Below are 25,407 nucleotides of genomic sequence, written 5' to 3'. Positions count from 1 at the left end.
TCACAATGTATCAGAATGAACAGGAACGAGCAGGTAGTCTGGTAAGACATTGTTATAACCTAGCACCTCATAAAATACACATGCTGGTTGAAGCATGTTTTATACCCCCAGGGGTTAGCTCTACTGAATTTCAGCAGTTGTAGCATCACAGCATGCTGGGACGTCACAGCTGCATGTTAGTCGGTGAACCAAACTCTCTAAAGACCTAAAATTCATCTCAAACAGCATAATGGAAAGGCTTGCTCCATTTCAGAATGAGATTTGGGCTTGGATATGGGCTAGTTAAATGAAATACAATCTACCATTGGGAAAAACAAGCAAAAGAGATGGTGTAGACTGTATCACTACCAGTGACTACAGGAGAGCACCCCACATTTCTTTCTTTTATGTAATTTGGCTGGGGGTGGTGGTGGTGGTGATGATCTTGTTAGATCCTTGAGTAATACTGCTTTTACAAATTTAGCACTTGGTAAAAACATCACAAACCTTTTATATAGATGTAGATTGTGCTCTAGTTATCCATGCATTGATCCAAATAAACATACTATATTAATTTTTCCTTATTTTACATTAATGAATTTTTAAACCTAATTTGCATAATTGTGTGTGGGACTATATTAACAGTGACAAGCGGATCACTGGAGAAGAAATTTACAGACATGCTCCAAGGATTTCCTTTGCTAGTTGCATACCATATGCCTCTGATAAACTGTCAAAGTTATTTAAGAAAAATGTTTATCATGATCCCACCACAAGACATATCAAAACACTAATTACAACAAGAGACAGTTACTGAAAAGAACAACTTCATTATGGAAGTCTCAAAGAAGGATCACTGATATTTGTACTAGCTTTTTAAAAATTGTATTATATGCATATTATGGAAATCGTATGTCAAATACCAAATAGAGAAGACTGTTATTCTTTAACAGTGTTTCTATTAAAAAAAACAAGAATCCTTGTAAACTAACCTTTAATTTCCCTACAGTACATCTCAATTTAATTGCTTGTCAAACCAATCAAAACTTCTATTCATCAGGTTACTCCCTTGCTTTGTTGAAAGACAAAGTGACAATATTTTAATCAATGGAGAACACTGATCTATTGGACTGTTTTTCATTCAGAGTAACTAGATGCATTTCTAAAACGCAAACAGCAGAGAGTCATTAAACTCATGCAATTACTAGTTACATCATACATTTAGGTCATGTAAAATGCCTTTGATCTTTCAAAAACAAACAATAATTAATAAAGTTGCCTTTTAGATATTCACAAGTGTACTGTAATCTGAATGAGGTGAACAAAATACTGGCTCAAGTTTACAGTTTGAAAATATACCAACGTAAATTTTGTATTGGTTAAATTTTTTAATTCTAAAAATTGCCAAGCTAACCAAGCAACTTCTTTCATTTGCCATAATTTCTGTTCATTTTCAGCACAGCATTTGCATATGTAAAATGAAAAAGGGACTAAGTACATTAAAGTTAAGGAACTAAGCGGTAATTACTGGATAGGAGTAATGGGATTATTCCCAAATTTATTGCAATAAAAACTTTACACCCCACATGACATAGTAAAAAGGTTTTTGAGTAGCAGCTGTGTTAGCCTGTATTCACAAAAAGAACAGGAGTACTTGTGGCACCTTAGAGACTAACAAATTTGAGCATAAGCTTTCGTGAGCTACAGCTCACTTCATCGGATGCATCAGGTTTTTGTTTTTGTGGGTTTTTAAGATAGTGGTTGAAGATATTGGCTCTGTTTAACCTAGAGTTACGTTAGTTTATTTCTAAGCCTTCTTGCCAGTTATCGTGTTGCTATTTCACAAAGTTCTATCAAATTATCCAACTAAACAATCCTATTCTTGAGACATCAAGAATCCTGCATGGTCTGAAATACCATGTTTGCAGCAGAACAATTTTTACAAAATAAATGGGGAAGTTTTCCTTTTATGGAGTAGAAGGGAATATCTGCCTTAGAAACAGAATTTTTGAGAATTGGGATATGTGTGCACAGTCTCTAGGCTAGGTTTTGGAATCAGTGTAATAGACAACTATATTGATTGACATCCTGATGAAGCAGCTGTGTATGATCGTGTTATGAGAGAAAACTGATGAATTGGAGACTGGACACGAAAGGGACTATGAAGGTGACTTATTGTTTTCTACACTTTGCCTAAAAAGGAAACTAAGATGGGAAAATTCACCAGATTCAATTTGACTCAGCTTAAACTTCAGAAAGTTGAACTACATTTGGAAATTGTAGATTCATGCTTATACACAGACTTATGCTTCAGTGAATTTACCGTGGACTCTTTACTGTATTTTACAGGAAACCTGATTCAAGAGCATTAAGGGAATTTTTATTTCTCGGCACTAGTGGAGGTCCTTGGGATATCTAGCACTTTAAAATGATAGAAATGTAATATGTTAAGAAAACTAAATGCCAACAAATAAACTTCCTATAGTCTCAGATTTGCTACAAAAGATATTAATCTACAGACCCTTCAATGAGAAGCTCAGAATCTTTGACAATCTGGTCATTGATTAAAATATCTGAATATGAATTTAAGTGATTAACTTTAGGCATCCAAGTTTGACAACTCTGGCCATAGTGTGTTATTGTCTTTCAAGACCCTCACAATCTTAGCAGGAGATAAATACCAAGGGGGGAAAAAAAAAAAACCCCACCACCACAAAAAACCTTCCTTACCTAAAAAACAAGACTTCAGTATGACTGAGGTTTTACCTGCATGTAAGTCACTACATTAAATCTGTGGTGATGTTAAATCTCCAATTGCAGAACTGAACTCAGTAACAAAAAAAAATAAAGTATACCGTTTAAAAAAAAGAAAAAAAAGGAGATGGAGCTTCAAACACCAGGCAAACTGTAAATTCCATTGTCCAAGCAGGAAAGAACTTCAAAATTAGTATTTAGTAAGCAAGTATTTAATAAGCAAGAGAATCAAATTGTCTCAAATTCTGCCAATATAGCATTGGTGTGGACAGCATGAAACTTGTGCCGTTCGGGGCAAGGGGCGCGAAGCGGGCAACATAAGTTAGATTAACGTAAGCAGTAGTGTAGACCTGCCCATGACCATTAAGTTTTCCATCTTTCTTCTAACACCAATACTAACATACTCATCTGACAAATGGATAAACTACTACTGAGGATGAGTAGATTGCTCAAGACTGCAGTCTCAATCAGGGGAAGAGACAGGATTCAAACTCAGGAGTGCTGATTTTTAGTTTTCTAGCAACACTGCCCCCTCTCAAATATAGGAAGGGGGCAGGAAGGAAAGAACAGATTAAGCCCTTCACCCTTGCAGGCTAGATTGCCATTCACAATGCACACTACTAGAAATGGCTGTAACAGTTCCAATGCCAAGTTAATGTCCATTTTTTTTGAGTTTCTCCTGTATTTTGAACCAAGAGGCTAGCCAAAAATTCAGGGTCTTACTGGTTGTTCCAGTTAAGAGGAGACAGTAACGATGAAATAGGTACCTTTAATGCAATCTTATTTACAAATAACATACAAAGTCCTGCTTCCCCTAAACCCAGAAGGAATCAAACAATAGGATATAGTTTCTTTGCTTACAATGCCAAACATTTTTTAGCTAGCACCAGACCCAAAAGCCCTCTCTCTATGCTTCTCACATACCACTTGTCCAGCCTGATTCCAGCTTCCTTCTCTGTCTGTTTCTGTGTACTTCTCTGTCTGAAAGAAAATTAACAACAGGGTGGATGGCAGTGGTCTCTTGAGCCCTTGAAGCGTCTCTGTTATTTCGTGGAATTTACTGGCTTACACAGAACATGCCCATTTTGTTCTAATGGGGAATTCACCACTCTGAATTTTCCACCCTCAACTTCCACAGAAACAGTCTCAGTTGCAGGGGTCAGCCATGCTGAAATCATGTCCCACCTTGAATAGTCCTGTGGGATAACTTTGGGCTTAGTCCTGGGACCCAACAGTATCCTATACACAACTTCATTTATTATTGTGTCAGTACTGTATAGGGTCCTTCCAAAGGTTTATATAGATTTGGACTCCTCCCCTTCTTTCTTCCAGGATTATTTGGAACCAGACCAAGTCCCCTCTTTAAAAAGTTTCCCCATATGACCTTTTCGTCTTATCAGAAGCTATCATTAAATTTTCTCTAGCAAAGGTGTGAGCTTTTCCAGTTCTGAATTGTAGGGTTTCTACATAGTCCAAATTCCTTTATTCCTCTTCAGGATCTCCATACAAGAGGCTGCTGCAGTCCTTAGTGCAAGCCCAAACATGCGGAATGCTGGGTATAGGTGGTACTCTCACTGACTGCTGTTCTATAAACCAGTGGTCCTCAACAAGGAGTATGTGTACCCCTGGCGGTACACAGAGATCCTCCAGGGGGTACATCAACTCATCTAAATATTTGCCTAGGTTTACAACAGGCTACAGAAAAATAACTAGCCAAGTCAGTACACACTAAATTTCATACAGACAATGACTTGTTTATACTGCTGTATATACTATACACTGACATGTAAATACAATATTTATATTCTAATTTATTTGTTTTATAATTATACGGTAAAAATTAGAAAGTACGCAATTTTTCAGTAATAGTATGCTGTACCACTTCTGTATTTTTATGTCTAATTTGGTAAGCAAGTAGTTTTTAAGTGAGGTGAAACTTGGGGCTACACAAGACAAATTAGACTTCTGATGTAGGAGCAGGATTGTATAATTGAACGATAAGAATAGAGGTACTAATGTATGTCTTGATTTCATTTTACCAGCCACCCCATTTGAATAGCAGAAAGATGACCCTTTGGGGCTAGGAGAGATTCTGTTTCCCATGCATTACAAATAAGGCCCTTTTAGTTCTTTGTTTTAAGGCTTAACTAGTAAGAGACAGGATCCTGTGTTGTGTCTTATGTTAAATAGATTAGAGGAATGTTGAAGGCCTAGGCCCCAATGTGAATTGTTTTGGTTATAAAATGTAGTAAGCTTTAATTTACAATGTCTTTTACTTGATATAAAATACTGCTGTTAGTATTCTTAAAGGTCTCTGTAAAAGACTGTTTGTGTGAATGAGGAACGTATGCATCAGGAAAAGAAGGTGTGAAGGCCATTGTTATAGCCAGATGGTCAAGGAAGGAGTGAAGAGACTTGACATCAGAGAACCATCCATGTGCATCCATAATGAAGGAAGGGCAGACTGATGACCCTGAGGTGAAGGCTGGCCCCCGTAAAGACAGGACAATTGATTAAATCGAAATCAGGACAGGATGACCCTCTCAGAGGTGTATTGGAATGTTGACATCAAGAGATGCACCAATTAAGAACTAACCAGTCCCAGACTGACACAGCAAAATCCATAGACTTCAACAGAGAAAAAGAGACTATAAAAACAGCGTGGTTGGCCATGGGACTTTGGGTTTGTCTTGCCACACTCCCGGAGCATTGGATCGCGACCGACAGAGCCCTGCTCCCCTCTGCGACCAATCTGGCTGGCCACTACATTGATCCAAACTATAAACATCGACTGGCAGAGGAAGGGGGGGGGGTGTGATGCTAACTGTTGTATTCTCAATAAATGCAGCGTGCTGCCTTCTCCCCTATAAAGATCCCGTGTGCTTCTTCTAAGTATAACACTGAAACAGGTATAGTAGTCTGAAAAGGTTGAGAGGCACTGCTATAAACCTTCAAAAGGAATGCGATATTCTGTTACCAGTCCATTTGGTGCTGTTCTATAAAAAGGTAGTGAGCTGAACACCACCATCCCATTAGACTACGGACGAGCTGGGGTATTGCATGTTCTATGAATCCCTGCTGAAGCACTTTGGATTCTAAGTTTCAAAGAGATCAAAAGGAGAAACTCAGTTGGGACCCCAATTGAGCGACAAAGTCATTCACTAGGATGCCTGCCACCGTCACAGTGCCTTGATTTCTTACTGGGTAAACTTCAGCTCATTTTGTGAAGTAGTCAATAGCTATCACAAAATAATTGATTACTAGCCTGTCTCATGAAAAGACCCAAGCATATAAATAAAATATTGTTTCAGAAAGGCTCTCCCAGTTTTAGGAGAACCCTTCTTTGCAATGTGAGCATCAATTTTCCTGCACCAGTTTTTTACATCCTGCCTGCATTTTACCCAATAGAAAACCTCTCAGCTTGGCTAAGATTTTTGCAACCCCAAAGTGTTCAGCAGTTTTAAAATAATCACAACCTCAGAACTTTCTTTTCAATGTATATGGCACAAATAGCTAATACCTTTACCCATAACCTGTTGGTTTTTTCCATCTTTTAACTTCAGGTTTTCCCACTGTCACCAGAAAGCATTTATTTTGGTATTGTGAAGGGATACTGCATTCCAGAATGGCTGCGTTTGCCAATGGATTTTCCCACCACATACTATTCTTATATCAAGATCCTCTCTTTAGAAAGCTTTTAGTTGCTCTAGAGTCTACTTCTACGACACCAGGAACATTTTCACTTCTGCAAACTGTGGGAAGAAGGCAGACACTCATTTCTTCCTAGGAACACTCTTTCTTTAGCAATGAATTCCTTGCTCTCCTGGCACTGTTTGCAGTTAGACCCCAAACAAAGCATCAGCACTATCATGTCTGTGCACAGACAAGTGTGCAATTGTGAAATCATAGTACTGCAAGTTTTTCCAACGACCTGGGAAGTTGCCTTTCAGGATACCCTGAATCTAAAGAGCCATTGCAGGGACCTTACACTTTCTTGCATACAAATAGTGATGAAAATATTCTACATATTTAATCACTTCCAGGAGTTCCTTTCAGGTACTGCAAGAATTTATCTCAGGAAAAGTTAGACATCTGATGTAATAAGCCACCACCTTCTCCAGTCCTTTGTGTTTTTGTGTCAATACTGACCTCAAACGAAAGCATTAGCATATTAGTCCAATATAAAAAAGCATTTTGAAAAATGGATAGGCAAAGACAGGAGCAGTCACAAGAGCCTTTTCCAACTCTGAAAATGCCTCTTCACACTCTGCTGACCACTGAAATGGTTTCCCTTTCTCAACCAACTTATGCAGTAGTTTTGCAGCACTGGCAAACACGCCAATAAATCTTCTGCAACAGGAGCAGAGATCTATAAAACTCTACATATCTATGAATGTCCTGGGAGACGGCCAATCTGTACAACTTCAATTTTTCTTTTTATCAGTGGAAATTCCTTCCACACTGATTGTGTGCTCAAGATAAATTACTCCATTTTGAAACAATTCACATTTTGGCGGTTCAATTTCAGATTGGAAACATTCTGTTTACCACAGACCATTTGTCAATCAATACAGGTTCACCAAGATATAATATAGAAACAAGCAGCTGAAAGAGGCATGCCATGTAATACTTTCTCCAGTTGTCTCTCAAAAGTGGCTGGTGCATTGCACAAGCAAAACAATTATTTCAAGTTATCCCAGGCCTTGTCCTGCTGTGAAAGTAGTTTTTCCTTTGTATTTTGGATCCACTTCCACTTTAAAGTGACTCCACACAGAAGCTGGTGCTGCCATCTATTTTCTCATCCAGAACTATGGTTGAGGCCCAGGGACTAGTAAAGCCTTTGTCTTTATTTTTCCCTGTTGGAAGGACATTCCCCTCCTCCCCGCAATATAAAGCGCAGATGATTAAATATATCACTACACACTTTAGGGTATCATTTGCTTCCAATATACAACATCCTCTTGAACAAACATGGTACCAGTGCACCCTAAGATGTCTTACATATTTCATTATGGATACGACAGAGGAGCTTTAGGCTATACTTCAGGTTGCACTGAAATAAAGCAGAGAGTAAACCTTGGTTACACATGAAAAATAGCGTATCCTCTACAAATTTAGAGCACTTGAAGTGTAGAATAAGTTTTGTGGTTTTGATTAAATTTTTTAATTTTTAAAATTGGCCATTTAAGAATGCTCTTGCTGATTTTCAGGAAGCACAACCTTCACTTTAAATTGCCGGTCAATTTCCCGGCTTTTCCTAATGTCTCTGTTTTTGTGTGGTTGAGTACTCTTACTGGTTCTGAGAACTTTCTGTTTTTGGCTTCCAGCTTCCATGCTCTGGAAGGGTACAAAGCACTGATAAACAACCTTAACTCTCCTTTAACAACCTTTTTTTGTTAGTGAATATACAGTCCATAAAGAACAGAATTCATCATAGGCTGTGTTTATTTCATTTCCACCCCCCATCATGTCTCCCTTCCTTATTTTTCAATTTCTACCTATGATAGCTCCAGAATATGGGGTTGGGGTGGGGAAAGGCAAGAGCTATTTCCTTAGAAAATGTCTAGAGAAAGATTAAGTAGCACCAATGCTATCAACCAGTTTAACCTAGGGGTGCTTTTCAATTTCTAGCTGATGACTAATTAAATTCTAATTGTATATGCTTTTGGGGGTATTTGTCTCTTTCAGAATCTGACCCATCTGTCATCGTCCGCTGTGCATCATACTAGCTCTGAGCATACACAGGGAGTTCTTCCTGAGCCACCATGACCCCAGGAGTTGTCCCTGTGAGAGTTTTCTGATTGAATCTGCAGTGTATATATTTTCCTTGTGACACAGACATTTCCCATGTATTTACTGTAATGTACAAAGAATACATGTAGTATATGCACTATATATTGACAAGCACACAATTAGGTCTATTTGCCACTAGTTAAAAATTATCACTGTGGCGAGTACTTTGGTGAATGAAGCATAAGAAAGTATTGCCAACTGTCATTTCTACCAATTCTAAAAAATCTCTAGACAGAATATTTTCAGAAGAGTTCTGCTCTCCTTTATTACAAATATCTGAAAAATAAAAAGGCTGATGTTTGCTATTTTGGTTTTGAATTGACTGTAGTGAGTCTTAAGGAAACAGTTGTCATGTTTAGTGTCTTATGTGGAGAAGTCTGTGTGACTATTAAAAAAATAAGGATAAAGCTTGAATGGTTAAGCACCAAAAAGTCATTAAATGCCAAAGTTTAGGATGCTACTATGTATGCACTACAACGCAGTTGTATTATTGATGATTTGTGTTCTCAAATACAATACCAAAATATTTCTACATTCCTCAATATACATTTGGCATCTTGTAAATTTCTTTATCTTTACATACTATAGTTCCATTAGTTTTTCTGTCATATAACAGTTATTAATTTAGCGGCAATCCTAAGAGCTGCTGTGCACTGCTTCAATGGAAGTCTTCTCAATTACAAATTGCCTCAACATCTGTATTTCAATCATTCACAGCACCCATATTCTATACACTTAAGAGATATTCTCATGTTTGGAGACATGCCTCTGAACAGCAGTTTATTATTTCTATATCTCAGACACCATTTCTCAGAGAAATACACATATACAAGGGTAAGATACCCAAACATGGAAGGCTCTGATTTAGCGAGCAATGGTTTAATAAGAACCAGTAGCTGAAAGTTGAAATTTTAAAAAATTTATCTTTGTTTCAAACTTGAAATAATCATGTGTAATTAATCACTGGAACAATTTATCTAGGGAAAAAATGCTTACTTATCCTACAGCCACTGTCATTCTTTAAGAGTTGTTTTCAGTATGGATTCCACTGTAAGAGGACACACACGTGCCCCTTTTAAGTGCCCCAAATGTTCAATGTTGGATTCTTTGGAATAGCAGTATGCTTCGGGGCTGTGCATTCTTGTGCTCCCATGCAAGGGCAAAAAAGGGAGATGTAGCTTTTTCTATGATGTTCTTCAATTTGGATAAAATATGTATACTGACATCTGAACTGTAATTGTGTAGATATTAAATAATGTTTAAATGTTTTTAAGTGAGTTTGCTACTGAAGCAACACATTGCAGCACTTTGATAACTACATAAGAGATTAGTGCAAGTATTAGTATTTGATATTTGAGATATTTAGTGTAAATTATAAGCAAATAATCCTAATCCAAGTAAAAATATCGATAAAATTTTGAAGTTTTTTTTCATTATTAGGTTGTCATAGGTTGTCCTCAATTCACACGTCAGTCAACTCTGCTCACAGGAAATTTCTCATGGGTAAACTTCACTTATTGTACAAAAAAACCCTAAGAAATTAGCTGATCCAAGCAAAGGCATTGTAAAGTATCTACTTCAAAATAATGAAAAAATATCAACTTGTAAATACAAATACAAACCTTACTAAGAGTACTTATATCATCCAGTTAAAAAAAAAAAAATTCAACATACATCCTCCAGGAGTACTTTAGACTCCAAGAATGAGGATTTAGAATTATTTGCCGTCAATATACCTATAGTACCCAGTAGTAATCATAATACAATTATCCTTCACCTTTCTGTCCCCTAACAGAGTTGGAGTCTGTTTTGTTTTATAAATGATATGGTCAAAAGAAAAAACTGACCTTTCAAGGAAGTTGGTAAAACTTATCCCACAATACCAGATAGGAATGTAGTGTTGGAGGCATTTAGAGTTTTAGAGAGTATTCTGACCACTTCATATGTCATGAGGCCATTTTTTTGCAGACCTATGATATCTACTTTAGAGACTTTGAAATTAATTCAATTGTGTAAATAAAATAATTTCGATAGTGACACACAAACAATTGTGCACTGCCAGAGAACCAGCAAAATTTGTCTTTGCAGCTCTTGCTAGATTGCTCACATTTGGTTATCTAGTTTGCTTTTATCCTGCTTAAATTCACAAGTATAATACTGAATGTGTCTTTTTTAGCTGTGGAAGATTCACACATTTATCAGAAAGCTCACACTTATGCTAATGACACTACAGTCAATATCCACAATCCATAAAACCATTCTTAAAATTCCCCACCTGTCTTCCAGTGTCTAGCATTTGTATAATCTTAATGTGTTTAGATACTGATGTTTATTTTTGTTATGATTCTCACTAAATAGTAAAGTTTGAATGTAAAGAGACAGTTAAAACTATCAGATTCCATTATATTTTATTATAAATAAGGCTGCGAGTTTTTCACGGAGGTCACAGATTCCGTGACTTTCCATGACCTCCGTGACTTCTGCAGCGGCCAGTGCGGCTGACCTTGGGGGCCGCCTGAGCAGCTCGGGTGGCCCCGGGCCAGCCACACCAGCTGCTGCTGGGGCAGTCTTGGGCCACTGTGCCCCCCTCCCCCCAGCAGCAGCAGGAGTTTGGGTGTGTGAGGGGGCTCAGGGGAGGTGAGGGCTCTAGGCGGCGCTTACCGGAAAAAGCGACATCCCTCAGCTCCTAGGCGGAGGCATGGCCAGGCAGCTCTCGGCACTGCCTCCGCTCCCTGCCCTCAACACCCGCGATGCCCCTGGGCCGCCCACCCCCCTCCAGCATTCGTGGTGCCCCCCCCCCTCCCCCACACCCGCAAGATTTAGTCAGGGGTATACAGTACAAGTCATGGACAGGTCACAGGCCGTGAATTTTGCATCTGATGAAGTGGGCTTTAGTCCACGAAAGCTTATGCTCAAATAAATTTGTTACTCTCTAAGGTGTCACAAGTACTCTTCATTCTTTCTGCTGATACACACTAACACGGCTACCACTCTCAAACCTGTTTACTGCCCATGATCTGTCCATGACTTTACTAAAAATACCCCTGACTAAAACGTAGCCTTAACTATAAACTTACTCCAAATGTAAAAATAAGCAAAGTATGAGACATTAAGGATCAGTCTTAAGTACTACAAACAAGGCTATTCAATCCCAGTCAGTGCAGCAACCTCCGTTTCAATTACAGGTGAACCCTATTGTGTTTCACGCTAATCATAACATTCTCCTTAACGAGTTTTGGAACAAAAATATTAGTCTACTATAAAATCAGGAAGCCAACTATCTCAGCTCCTCTCATAGCACAAAGCAAAATTAATGAACTACTACAGAATGTGTACCCAATCTACTTATGCATCCTTTAGTACTTCTTAGCATTTAAAAAATTTAGGAGTAGCACTTCAGTATTCAATGACATCTAGTTTTCTAGGCCACAAATTTTTTATACTCCTTTTAATTTCAAAGGAAGTTTATCAACCCCTTCTGCTTTTCTCCAATACATATTTTTCAATAAAATTTGAAATCCCACTTTGAAAGCCAACTCAGTGTCTCACATATAAGGATGATTTAAATGGTCTAATGAGATTAGTAACACTAAAAATATTTTTAGTACCAGTGTTACTCGGATACACCAAACATGTAAATACAACTGATTATGAAGTGTCAAATTCAAAGCCCATTGACTCTATGAAAAGATTCTATTTACTTAGGTGTGTTTTGGATCAGGCTGCAAGTAATTTTCATCATGGTGACTATCTTTAGCACTCATTCTTATCAGACAAATTGAATTGTAAGTAACTGTATAAAATAAAAGGGTGTTTAAATATGTTAGTGTTTCTACTTGATTCAACTAACTTAGGTCCCAATTATCCTGCAACTCAAGCCCACACAGTCAGTTGCAGGACCAGAACCTTAATCTGTAGCAGTTTAGGTAAAATATTCTTGAGATAGTTTGCTGTTCAATCAATCTGTTCTTTAGAACATATTACATACACCTACACACACACATACTTCATATATTTTTTAAAATATACATATGCAGGTGATTATGACCCAATTCTTACCTTTCTCTGTTAAATTTGAGTGAATGAAGTATAGCGGGTCTCTTTTGACGCAAATTCCATAGGTGTAAGGTGTCATCAGCCAAGGCACTCACAAGAGCTCCCTTGAGAAAAAGGATCATTCAGATGTTCAACTACATTTAAAGTTTATACTATCTTTCACTTGTGTAATATTCAGTTTCCAGAGACTTGTTTAACCAACATCAATGTGAAGAAATTTTATAGCAAGACCATCATTCAAACTGAAAAGTGCTATAGTAAATTTATACTACTACTTAAAGTAACAGCTTCAACTTTAAAAATTTACTTTTGGGGTAAATGTAATAAGAACATTAATAAAACATGGAAATGAGTACCAGTCTTATTTATTGAGAAGGTACATATTTTAAGCTACTGGATCACATTAAATACAATATACAATGTGTATTTCACCACAGGAAAAAAAAGACATTCTTAAATAAGTCACATATTGCCTTGTAGAAAGTAATAAAGCTTTTGGTGATATTTCTGATGGAGTATTTAGAAAAATATTTACCACTTCTTTTAGAAAACTATTTAGTTTTCTGATATCCCTTATAACTGTTAGTGATTTTACATCAATGTCTCAAGAAAAAACAGTAATTTGTTCTGTAAGATCCCAGAACTACTGTATCACATTTCATGAATATTCTTGAAACTACCACAAAATTTATAAATTAAAGGTTTTTTTTTTTAAACTACCAGTTCTGTCTGAAAATGTTAACACCTACTAACTCTTACAAATTACATCTCCGAGCACATTATTTAAGAGCCTACAGGAAAACAAATATTTTTATTTTTCCAGCTTGTTTACTTCTTGCATGTGACAGCATTTTTGTTAGTTTCCTCTGTCTGAACTAAGCAACAGGAGATAGCAAAAAATAAATTAAAACTCAGAACTGTTAAGCCACAAAAATTGGCCAGGTGTTTCTGGAGCAGATGTAGACAAATTAATCTCTTTTAAATGATCTATCTTTCATATTAATGGTGTCCCTTTAAATTCCAGATGTGTAGCTACTCAATTAACAATGTTTTTTAATAAAGGTCAGACTAAATAGCTTTGGCAAATGTTTAGAAAGATGGTGAATGAGGTAATATCTTTTACTGGGCCAACTTCTGTTGGTAAAAGAGACAAGCTTTCGAGCTTATCCATTCTGCAATGTTTGACCATAGTTTTTCTAAGAAAACCTATGAACATTATTATCTTGTTTACTGTGATAAAGTACCCCAAAGAGAAAATTACTTTAGTAGTTTATTTTTGGACACGTGTATTTTTTTCTTGGAACAGAGCAAGAACAAAGTTAATATATAAGGACAATGAATAAATTATTACTATTCGATAAATATATGAAACAGTAATTCATATTCTTATTTGTATTTGAATGCTTTAAAAACACAGCCTTAAATATATGATGTACATTCTTTTTGAATGACAGTAAAGATTAAACTCTTTACAAACCTCATTAATCAGGAACTGGAGCTGGATTACTGCAGCTTCACTGTCATGTTGGCAGTAGCATTCAACTCCTGGCCGACCAAAACTGACAATGCTATTAAGGAATAACTGTTGTATGTAACAAAAAATTAGTAAAATGATTATAATAAAAGACTTGATGTTTCTGAACAAGTCCTAAATAGCTTTGCAATTTGGTGCTTGCATTATTGCCAATTTAGTTAATTATAAAACATGCTTATGTAATAATCAGAAAAGTTATAAATCACAAAGCCATTTCAAAATGCAGATCAGACACTTTATTCCTGTTCTTATTTAGAATATAAATTAAGCCCCATCTTAATGATGTTCAAAAACTATTATTTAAACTTTTCACAAATTTGGCTGAGGAAGGATCAAAGTGGCAAGGGAATGGCAGAGAAGTAATTCCAAAGGACAATGAGGTATTATGGCAGTTGTGAAGTCACTGTCACCCTCTCTATGCTCAGAGGGTGACTGAAAGGCTTTCATATTGGTAGGATTGAGGTAAACCCGGGACTGAACCACAAAAGGTGAAACCTAGACTTACTTCTCAATGAGTCCTTTATTTCTCTCCTTAAGAAATAAGGACTCCTCCTCTTTGGTGCCTTTCAGAACTGTAGGAAAAACATTACTTGCTAGTGGAAAGGGCAAAAGATCAAAATTAACTATCTCACATTGAGTTACAGAGCAGTGACTAAATGGAAAAAGCTGCTGGAGCACCTTAAGACCAGCAGGCTAATCAAAGCGGTCAGTGAAGAAATGCAGGGCCATGTTTAAATTACTATTTAAAAGACTATTTGAGAGCTCTCATTGAAGGAAATTCTAGTCTTCTTATGCTCTCCAGTAACGGTCTGACCCTCCTACTCTAGTTCAGGGTTAGAGAAACAATCAAAGGGGCTTTTCAGTGAACAGAACTTAGGCCAAATTATTATAACACTATCATATGCAATATATTGGTGGAACACCACCTCGACTACTGTGTTCGGGTCCTATCACTTCATCTCAGAAGAGATATAGCAGAAAGAAAAGAAAGCCAAAGATGGGCAACTATAATGACTAGAAGAATGGAAAGAATTCCATGCAATGACAGATCAAAATATTGGGTCTGTTTAGGTTAGAGAGGAGGTAAAGAAGAGGGAATGCTGTAGAGATATATAAAATAAAGAATGGCATGGAGAAGGAAAACAAGAATCCTATTTAATACAAAAACAAGACGACATTAAATTAAATTGAAAGAACTAATTAAGACTGAAAAAAGAATTTTAACAATATGCAATTAACCTGTGGAACTCCCTGCCACAGAAAATTGAGGAAAAGATGCAAGAAAAGATGCAAGATGCATTTATATGGACAGCATCAATTATATGGAAGGTTTAGACAAGTTAAGTAGTCTGGGATAAGCCAACTACTAACTGCTTGAGGGCAGAAAGAATATTTCCCTGTGGACAAAGTTATTCAATATTTGCCACTAATGGTTTTGTGCACCATTTTCTAAAGCATCCGATACTGACTACTGTCAGAGACAGAAGTCTACGGTATATAGACAGCTCATCTGTACCAGTACAGCTATTCCCATCTGTTTTAACTCTTTAGGAGCGCCAAACAACACTGTTTGAATGTTCAATCAAAATTACTTCCTACTATGATTCAGCTATGGTACAGAAAACTTACATCACAATAGGATAACACAATTAGTTATCTTATTCTTGTCTAACTTAATTTGACATCTAAAGGTTTCATAGAGCATCTACAACTGTATTATTGAAGTGACACTCAGTACCGTAAATCAGTTTACCACCACAACCTCATAAAATGTCAACTTTTTGAAGGAACAGCCAAGAGAAAAACAGTAGTTATTTCACAAAGAAACATATGGACTGTTAATTGATAGGCGATTGTAAAAAACGGGAGTTCTTAATCTCACTGCGTGTTGTAAATATCTTATTTAAAAACAGGATTGTCTTTTCCTTTCTCACAGCAAAAATAATCTTAGTCTTTCCAGTGTGAATGGTCTGACAACTGACTCTGGTATACTCCTAGACAGTAAATTAAACTGATAGGATAATATTTTCTGCTGCCAAAAGACAAAAAAAAAGGAGGATTTAGCATTCGTGAAAGTTATCAGAGAAGCTTGTATTTATCTTTTAACAGGTTCTTCAGGAAAAACAGTATATCCACACAGCCACAACTACTGAAAGAAGGTTGTATTTTAAAAAAAAAGTTTGGCACTTATGCAGAATCATACATACCAAAATCACTCTCCAAACACTAAATATTTATCACAGATACTATAGGGATAGCAGTAATTACCCCTGTATTAACACTGTCAACCCATTACCTTATAAAAATTCTTCCAAACATTTTTTGAAAAGCTGCAGGACTGGCACTAGAAAGGCCCAGTCATAATCCAATCATATCTGGCCAGGTTATAAATCAAAAAAAAATTCACTATTTTTATTTTGTGTTTTGTTCACTACACCTTCTTCCTGGCTTGCTGCAGAAAGCAACAAAATTTCATCAGTACTGGTCATGCACAGCTCCAGTCTTGTGCTTCAGCAACTCAGAGCACTAAGCCTCTGGAGAAAAAGGCGAATCATGATGCTTTCCCCCATCAAAATACCCTGTGCATAAGGAGTTGGTGCACAGAGCTGGTAACTAGAAAACTGATGTCTAGATACACTTCTACTGATCAGTGTTGATTCTGAGTAGTTGTAACCTTTATTAATTGAGGTCTAATGCCCCACTAAAAAGTCACATGGCTGAGAATAGAACCCAAAACCTGCCTCAGATGTAGTACATTCTACACACTGTTTCAGTGTGTTACATGTGCTCCACTAATACCTAGTTCATATAGGAGAATAGTCTTCCACTGCTAGCTAACGTAGTTACTACTTTAACCTCAGCGATAGAGGCTCATATTAAAGTACTGAAAGTCCAAGGTACCTTGATGATATTTATGATTGAGGGTGGACTGTGAATTATACAGTTGCAAATAGAATTTGCTTTTATTTTTTTAAATCTACATACTTACACATAAACTATATTAAAAATGTTAAGACTGCAAAGTCAAGAAGTCAGAAGTCAAGAAATACCAAAATTAAGATGGTCTGTACAACCTTAGTGTGTATGCACAAGGGAGCAGAATTGATACAGTCTTTAATTACATGGGCATATAGCATTTTATCCAGAGAACCATTGCCTTATTCAGTACATAGCATGGATGGTGGTGAGGCACTCTTACTTTCTGGAGATGTTATATAGTAGAAACAGAATTAAAATGAGAAATTGATTTGGCACATCCAAAAGCAAAGAAAAAACTCTCAATCACGCATGTATAATTGCGTGCAGAGCTATTTCTGAATATCTACTGCTGAGAAAATGGAGCTGTATAACGTATGATATACTGAAAAAGTCTGGTAAAAGTTACTAGCTGAGTTACTGGTTCATATCCAAATGTCATTAGTGGTAAGCTATTTAGAAGCACCATCTCCAGTAATGTAACAATTGAAATTATCAAGCTTTGTATGCTAGGATTTCCTGGGTTCACACGAATAACAAAAAAGTATTTGCAACAAAGGGTTTTCCCAAATAGTGCAATTAGCACTAAGCCACCAGAATGAATATCAGACAAATGACAGAGATTCTCTTCTGTCTCCACATCAAATATTTCAGATGTTTTAGTTTAGAATTTGCAACAGTACAATGTTTCAAAAGTTTCTCAGGCACCAATTTCAAGTTTAAATTAATGTAAATCACAATTTCACTTATAAAAGATTAAGGGTTTTCTTCCACCCCAGGAGAAAGAGAAAAATACTTAGAGAAAAATAATGAGGGGAAAAAAAGCAATGAACACCACAAATGCTCTGTGTGAAGTAGCCCAGAAAGCAAGCTTGCAGTATAGTAGCAATTTTGCCAAAGGGCTGTGTATCTTGTTCTCAAAAATAAGGCAACTATTTAAAAGCACAAAACAGCTCAGAATGTCAATTAGGGAAAAAATGGAAAATATGCAATTAATTCTTTCTACATATAATATATCCTCAAAGTTCATTACAGGAAACTGGCAGAACCTTGAGCATTCTGCAGTTCTGCAACTAGTTCTTGTTTGTACTGAAAATTTGCAGTTGGAAAGTGGAATGCATACAATATATACATGTTTTGTGTACTGTCAGTTCCATTCAAAGTGGACCCTGCATATTAAAAAGATGAAAACAAATTGCATTTACTGCGTTCACTTTGGCTGGCTGCTAAGATCAGGAACGCTGTGGATGTCAACTGGCTAGTCAGGTACCTCCAACAACTTTCAAACAGGTGGTTGGCGGGGAGTGAAACATAAGTGAGATTTTCAGGCAGGAATGTACTTATGGTAAGGGAGTTGGCCTTTGCAAGTTTTTTTAAACACTATACTTACCAAAAGTACAGACACATTAAAGTATTCTAAATTACCATCTGCTTCAATACACACTAATATTGTGTTGACTGCTAAACTTCAGTTCATTTGTTTTTCCTCTACTACACAGTACACAATTGACTAAGTGATGCAAAATGCAACGAACAGATGTCAGAGAATTCAGCATCCTCCACAATGCCAGCTTTCTTCCACACAGAATTAGTAGTTTACTTTAACCCCCCAGGGCCAACAAAAATGCAACAGCTAGTATGTTTCCTTCCCAATCTTTTTATTGGGTTTCATCTGAATTTACAATAGATATAAACTAGTATCTTTACTATTTATTATTGTAAAATATCAAATTACTCATGAATCATTTCTTTTGGAAAAAGAAAAGGAGTACTTGTGGCACCTTAGAGACTAACCAATTTATTTGAGCATAAGCTTTCGTGAGCTACAGCTCACTTCATCGGATGCATACTGTGGAAAGCGTGGAAGATCTTTTTATACACACAAAGCATGAAAAAATACCTCCTCCCACCCCACTCTCCTGCTGGTAATAGCTTATCTAAAGCGATCACTCTTCTTACAATGTGTATGATAAGGAAGTTGGGCCATTTCCAGCACAAATCCAGGGTTTAACAAGAACGTCTGGGGGCGGGGGGGTAGGAAAAAACAAGGGGAAATAGGTTAGCTTGCATAATGACTTAGCCACTCCCAGTCTCTATTCAAGCCTAAATTAATTGTATCCAATTTGCAAATGAATTCCAATTCAACAGTTTCTCCCTGGAGTCTGGATTTGAAGTTTTTTTGTTGTAATATAGCAACTTTCATGTCTGTAATCGCGTGAACAGAGAGATTGAAGTGTTCTCCGACTGGTTTATGAATGTTATAATTCTTGACATCTGATTTGTGTCCATTTATTCTTTTACGTAGAGACTGTCCAGTTTGACCAATGTACATGGCAGAGGGGCATTGCTGGCACATGATGGCATATATCACATTGGTGGATGTGCAGGTGAACGAGCCTCTGATAGTGTGGCTGATGTTATTAGGCCCTGTGATGGTGTCCCCTGAATAGATATGTGGGCACAGTTGGCAACGGGCTTTGTTGCAAGGATAGGTTCCTGGGTTAGTGGTTCTGTTGTGTGGTATGTGGTTGCTGGTGAGTATTTGCTTCAGGTTGGGGGGCTGTCTGTAGGCAGGGACTGGCCTGTCTCCCAAGATTTGAGAGAGTGTTGGGTCATCCTTCAGGATAGGTTGTAGATCCTTAATAATGCATTGGAGGGGTTTTAGTTGGGGGCTGAAGGTGACGGCTAGTGGCGTTCTGTTATTTTCTTTGTTAGGCCTGTCCTGTAGTAGGTGACCTCTGGGAACTCTTCTGGCTCTATCAATCTGTTTCTTCACTTCCACAGGTGGGTACTGCAGTTGTAAGAATGCTTGATAGAGATCTTGTAGGTGTTTGTCTCTGTCTGAGGGGTTGGACAGGCCTAACAAAGAAAACAACAGAACGCTACTTATGCTCAAATAAATTGGTTAGTCTCTAAGGTGCCACAAGTACTCCTTTTCTTTTTGCGAATACAGACTAACATAGCTGTTACTCTGACACCTGTCATTTCTTTTGGAGTTGGTTCACAGAACCAGGTATACAATGATAATACCCTAGCATGAAAAACCATACTGTATTGTGCCCCGAACAACGTTTTATTTATACCAATTTTTGTATGGATGAGCACAAGAAATAGGAAGATATTGTAAAACACAATTCCCACAAACATTAACTGAAATTCCAAAGTGAATTTGCTTCAGCCATGTTCACACCCCCTCTATCTTCTCTTGAATTAAAATTTTACTTGCATGAATGCTCAGAAAGAAAAGCAGGTTTTTAACTTGCAAACTTAAGTGCTCATAGGTGTTGAATTTTCAATTCATGGATACGTATCTGCACTGGACTCAATATGTTTTATATGGAACAGAGTACTATTCTACAAAGCGGGTTACAGGGTTTCCAATGCTTCCCACCTCCCCCCAAGCTCAAACAAAGCAGCAATTAAGTGACCCCACAAGGTTTTATCCTCAGGTGTTGTGACTTGTATTACACAAAAAGACATACAATCACAAAGCCACAGGGGTGGAGAAATGGGGCTATGTGGGTGTATGGGCCTGGGGGAAAAAAAAAAGGGTCTACAATTCCCGGGCTTATCTACTACCTCTGAGAAATTCAATGCCTCCAGTGGCTTCAAGAACGCTTCCCAAGTAGAAGTTATTAACTTCTAGAAACAATATCACAACTAGCCAGTGGAGCATCCACTGATTTGCACCTCATCTACTCATGAGAAGGAAAAAGTCCCCAGCAGAATCCTGTGATCACTAGCGTTGCTATTAACCGGATGTTAATAATATCAGAGTTGCTATATAGTGGCATACACTGTATTTCCTAACTTGGATTGCTTGAGTATGCAATCTTAACACTCTTAATGTGAGTAAACTACATTTTTAAAAAAGTTAACTTTTTTTAAAGCAAACTGGCAAAATTGAAATTTTATCATGTGAAACCACATCAACACTCCTCCCACTGCTCATCATCTCAAACCTGATTACAACACAATGCCATGAGTCAGTGCTTGTTTCTCAGGCCTAGAACTGGCACTCCACAATCAGCAGCTGCTCCGTGAATGCCACCAATAAACTTGAATTGTTTCTCACTATGTCCCACAGCAATCTGTTCTCCAAGGAATCATCATGTTCCCCATGTCTATTCTAGTGGCTCTGCAAAGACTGCACAGTCATGCACTCTGTGCTTGCAATGTTCAAGACAATAGTGCAGGCTCCATGCGTCTGTCAGAAATGGTGGACAATGAGGAGGGCCACGTAGATTTGTGGGATTTTGAAAAGAAAGGGATGCAGGTGAAATTATGGGAGACAGGTGAAATTATGGGATGGAGAACAATGCATTATGGGAAGTTGACCCCACGCTTCCAGTCACCCCTGCATGACTCATTTTGGCCCCATCATGGATTGCCAAAAGAGAGCGTGCTAGACGGTGGCAAGTTGTACAGCGGGATACCTGCCCATGGTGCAACTGCACTCTGCATCGATACAAGCGCTTCTGAGGAGTACACTCTTCGCTGACACAACTAGCCAAGCATGCATGCACACCAGCGACGTACTACTGTTGCAGCTGCATATCAAAATTATTTGAGTCAACATAAATCTGTAGTGTAGACATGGCCTCAACCTGTTATCCTCTATGTCGGCCAGTCATAAGACATTTTGCCAGTGGTATTCAATCAACAGCAGAGGAATGCCAAGACTCATGAACACTAGTTCACTTTCAGGTTCTATAGTGGAGCATGCCCTAGTGGTCACAGACCCTACTGCTCATCCCCCATGTCTGACTCTGACCATGTCTTCACCCCCAGCTCCTACTCTCTCTATCCCTTCTGCTCCTATAACTCCCTGCCTATTCCGACCTCTCTCACTGTTCTGTTCTTCACCTATTGCTGCCACCTCTGATGTACAAAAACTAGGGACATCCACGATGATCCTGTGCCCATACAGCTAGACAATGCGTACTGGGCACCCTTACAGATTTCCTGGGACAGCTACCTCAAAAAAAAAAAAAAAAAAAAGGGACAATCCCAGGAAAACCGAGACAGGTGGCAACCCTATCTTACTCTTTTGCATTCAACTTAGGCTGTTTCCTCCTTCCACTCCATGCTGCCTGGGTGCTACCAAAGAGCACTGGTACCTGGAACCACAGTGGTCTCCAGCTGTCAGATGGAGCAATTGTGGGACAAATCCTGCTCAGCCCCAGAATGTGCTCAGTCCCTGGGGCAGCAATGGTACCGTGCAGTAGCTCATGCTCAGTTCAGATGGAATCTTTGAGAATCGTACTGTCAGCCTCTTAAAAACTTGTACTAAGAATGTGAAAATTGTGATTTTTTTTTTTCCAGATTCTTATAACTTGACCAAATAGGGCAGATTTTCTTGGGGATGGCAAAAAGCACATCTTTGACATCTGAACTATCTTTTTGCCATATCTCAAGTGCATATGCCAAAGCATGATAGCCCTAGTGTTTCCTTAATTAAATGGTTTTAAGAATTTAACATGAGCAGATAATATTTTCTCTAACCTCATTCTTGGAAAAAGCTGAATAATTTTTGCTGAACCTTTCAAAAAAAAAAAAAAAAGTTTTACCTAGACACAGACACCTAGATGGAACATTTCACAACAAATGCTTAAGCTTGACAAAGTCATATACACACATAAAAACAGGGTCTTATAATAAAAAACATTAAGCAACCTTAACTACAGGGATTACAATTAGTGCTGCCTACAATACATAAGAATGTGTGCACACAAATGCATACATATACAAGTCACAAACTTACAGCATTACCTACCCAAATATTAAGTGTATCTTCAGAGCACATGTTCAACTGAAGCTTAGCATACTAGGCACTTTTCCCAAATGCAGACTTACTGAAGAGTACATGAGTGGGGCTTCTGTCCTATGCCCCTTAGCAGATTCACAGCTCACGAAATTCATAAACAGACCAGACTAACTTGTGAGAAAGCAACGAACCAAGAAAGCCATTGAAATGAAAACAAAATTGGCTTAGAAGACCTGTATGCATTTGGATATTTTTGGTGGCAGAGCTGTAAAATAAGTTCTTGTGATGCAGCACAACAGGTAAAGTGTTTTCCCCACTTAAAATTACAGTTGAACAACTTTCACTCATTCATTTTTTGGCTACACCGAAAGAAGGACAGGAGACATTTGACATGGGTTTAATCAGGCTGCAACTTTATTATTAGATGTCTTGGACTATCTGGCAGATAAAAGTATACAGTGCAGGTAACCCCATGTTTATTCTGTAATTACCCAGTGGACTTTTACCAGCTCCCCCTCTTTTTCCACCCAGGTACCTCCAGCAAATCCATTGCTTGGACCTTAGTATCCAGGTCCCTCCCCCCAACGCCCCCGCAGTAAGAGGGTTAATGGGGGTTGGCTCCCTGCCATACCAATCGCAGGAGTCCTCAACTGCCCCCCCTCCTTTACCAAACACCTATTTTAAGTCCTTTTACAAGCCATTTATCCAGTCACTGTATACCTTTCCTATGCAGTACCTGTACCACCCTACACTTAAATAATGAGTTGCGACATATAGCCTACCACCCTTCATGCCATGCATGAACAGAGCCCTTCCTGAACCTGCTGTGAGGAAGGCGAAAAAACCCCAATGCCACCTAGGTCAATATGGTGGCAAGAGAATAAACTCCTTCCCAGCCCCCTTAACAAAGGGGTAACTAGCAGAATGCCCACAGCAGGTCTAGACCAAACCTGGTATTTTACCACCTAAAGAAGAGGGAGGGTGCCAGCTCCATGCAAAAGGGAGGGTTAAGCCACAGGGCTGCCCCTTTTAAATACCTCTTTCCCAGGGGACGAGTCAGCAACCATACTGACCCTTTTTGCAGCCGTTTTCATCTCCCCTCCCTGCCCACTTCCATAAAGCACAGTTCGCTTCATTCCGCCAGCCAGCCAAATACCTCCCTCCACCCTGCTTAAAGGTGCAGGGCAGTCATTCCAGCAAAATTCACCATTAGCCACAGACTACGTTCAAAAGCTTTGTTAAAAAATGAATTAAAATGGGTTTTGAAATGAAATCACTATGTAACCTAACTTTGAGGCTTGCTACCATTCCCACTTCTACACGCCTTACGAAAAGTACTTACTGCAAATGTGTACTAGCCATTTTATATTAGTAATAGTGTCATTTTTCAACGGAAAGGTATTATATCCTAAAAATTAACATGTGACATGTAGTTTGGTATAACCCCAGCAAAAATAAATAAATCTAGAGTTTTTGCAGAAAAAGTCACATCTAGACTGAGACCTTGAAAATCAAGGTTCTGTTCAGAGTAAATAGTCTGGATTTAAAATTTGATTTATAAACTCTGATGCCACCTTAACGATAACTGCCCTAGAGGCTGCAGTTATAATGAACAATAACATAGAATGGATAATCAATCATGTTCAAGAGGAAAAATGTTGAAAAAGCTGAACTCCTCATGTTAGCAAGTCTATCTAGTCTTCCTTAAAAGAAACTACACATCAGAAAAAGAAATATTATTGCTTCAATTCACTAAATACATAAGTTCTGAAAATCAATGAACAGACATCTGCTTATTGGGTTATAGTAAAAAAAAACAAGCCAAATCAAAAAAAGCAAAAGTTGTCAGGGTATAAATGGCACTGTATTTAAATGTGTAGAAAACCAAGAAGAAAATATTTGAGAATTTATTTGACATAACTGATATTGTTTATCTAATTCTTTGCTGTAATTCTTCCACAGGGGAACTCATTGCAACATCAGGGACTTCATTAGCTTTTAGAGGCAATGTTATATATTTATCTCATAGCAAACTGAAGACTAAACTTAATCAAGAATATTTTCTGTATCCTAGATTGCCTCTTCCTTTTGAAATACAGTACTTAAAATAACCATGCCAAAACTTCTGCTGGAAGTCAGGATAGCTCAGAAGATCACCTGCAAGTCACTAAACTCAAATCCAGCCAGAGGCATTTCTGAGTTGAAACGGTTATCAACAGGTTTCAGTGACATCAGAAAAATCATTTTAACATTTGATAACTTTGCTGGCAGTCTCAGCAAAGACGACAAGCAATAAATGAGTGTCAGACAGTGGTTTTCCTCTCCGATCATGAGACAGTGATAAGATGGTGTAGTGTAATGCAGCTATTCTGTGGATGCATTAATGCAGTATCAAAGTTATGAGATCAAGTACTTAAAGCAACAAAAACTATTTTTCCACCATTGCCAGATAAAGAGAAAATATTTTTGCTTAAATACTCAAAAAACCCAAACAAACCAAACCACCTTCAGGAAGGCATTAAACTTTGGAAATTTCAGCTAACGGGTC

General features: G+C 37.9%; 1 protein-coding gene across 2 annotated transcripts in view; it reads right to left on the bottom strand.

The window, feature by feature from the left end:
• The window catches only part of STXBP5 (syntaxin binding protein 5), a 181,009-nt gene that overhangs the window by 130,004 nt on the left and 25,598 nt on the right, over nucleotides 1-25,407 (bottom strand). For both annotated transcript variants that reach the window (XM_074948582.1, XM_074948583.1), the window contains exons 3-4: nucleotides 14,060-14,141; nucleotides 12,586-12,686 (exon numbers count right to left, since the gene is read on the bottom strand). In XM_074948582.1, the coding sequence (XP_074804683.1) occupies nucleotides 12,586-12,686; nucleotides 14,060-14,141 (183 nt within the window). The remainder of the gene's footprint in view (nucleotides 1-12,585; nucleotides 12,687-14,059; nucleotides 14,142-25,407) is intronic.

This window comes from Natator depressus, chromosome 3 (genome assembly GCF_965152275.1).
Source record: "Natator depressus isolate rNatDep1 chromosome 3, rNatDep2.hap1, whole genome shotgun sequence".
In the NCBI taxonomy this organism is placed as follows: Eukaryota; Metazoa; Chordata; order Testudines; family Cheloniidae; genus Natator; species Natator depressus.
Note: the sequence above shows the minus strand (reverse complement) of the source record. Positions and strands in the feature narration are given on the sequence as shown.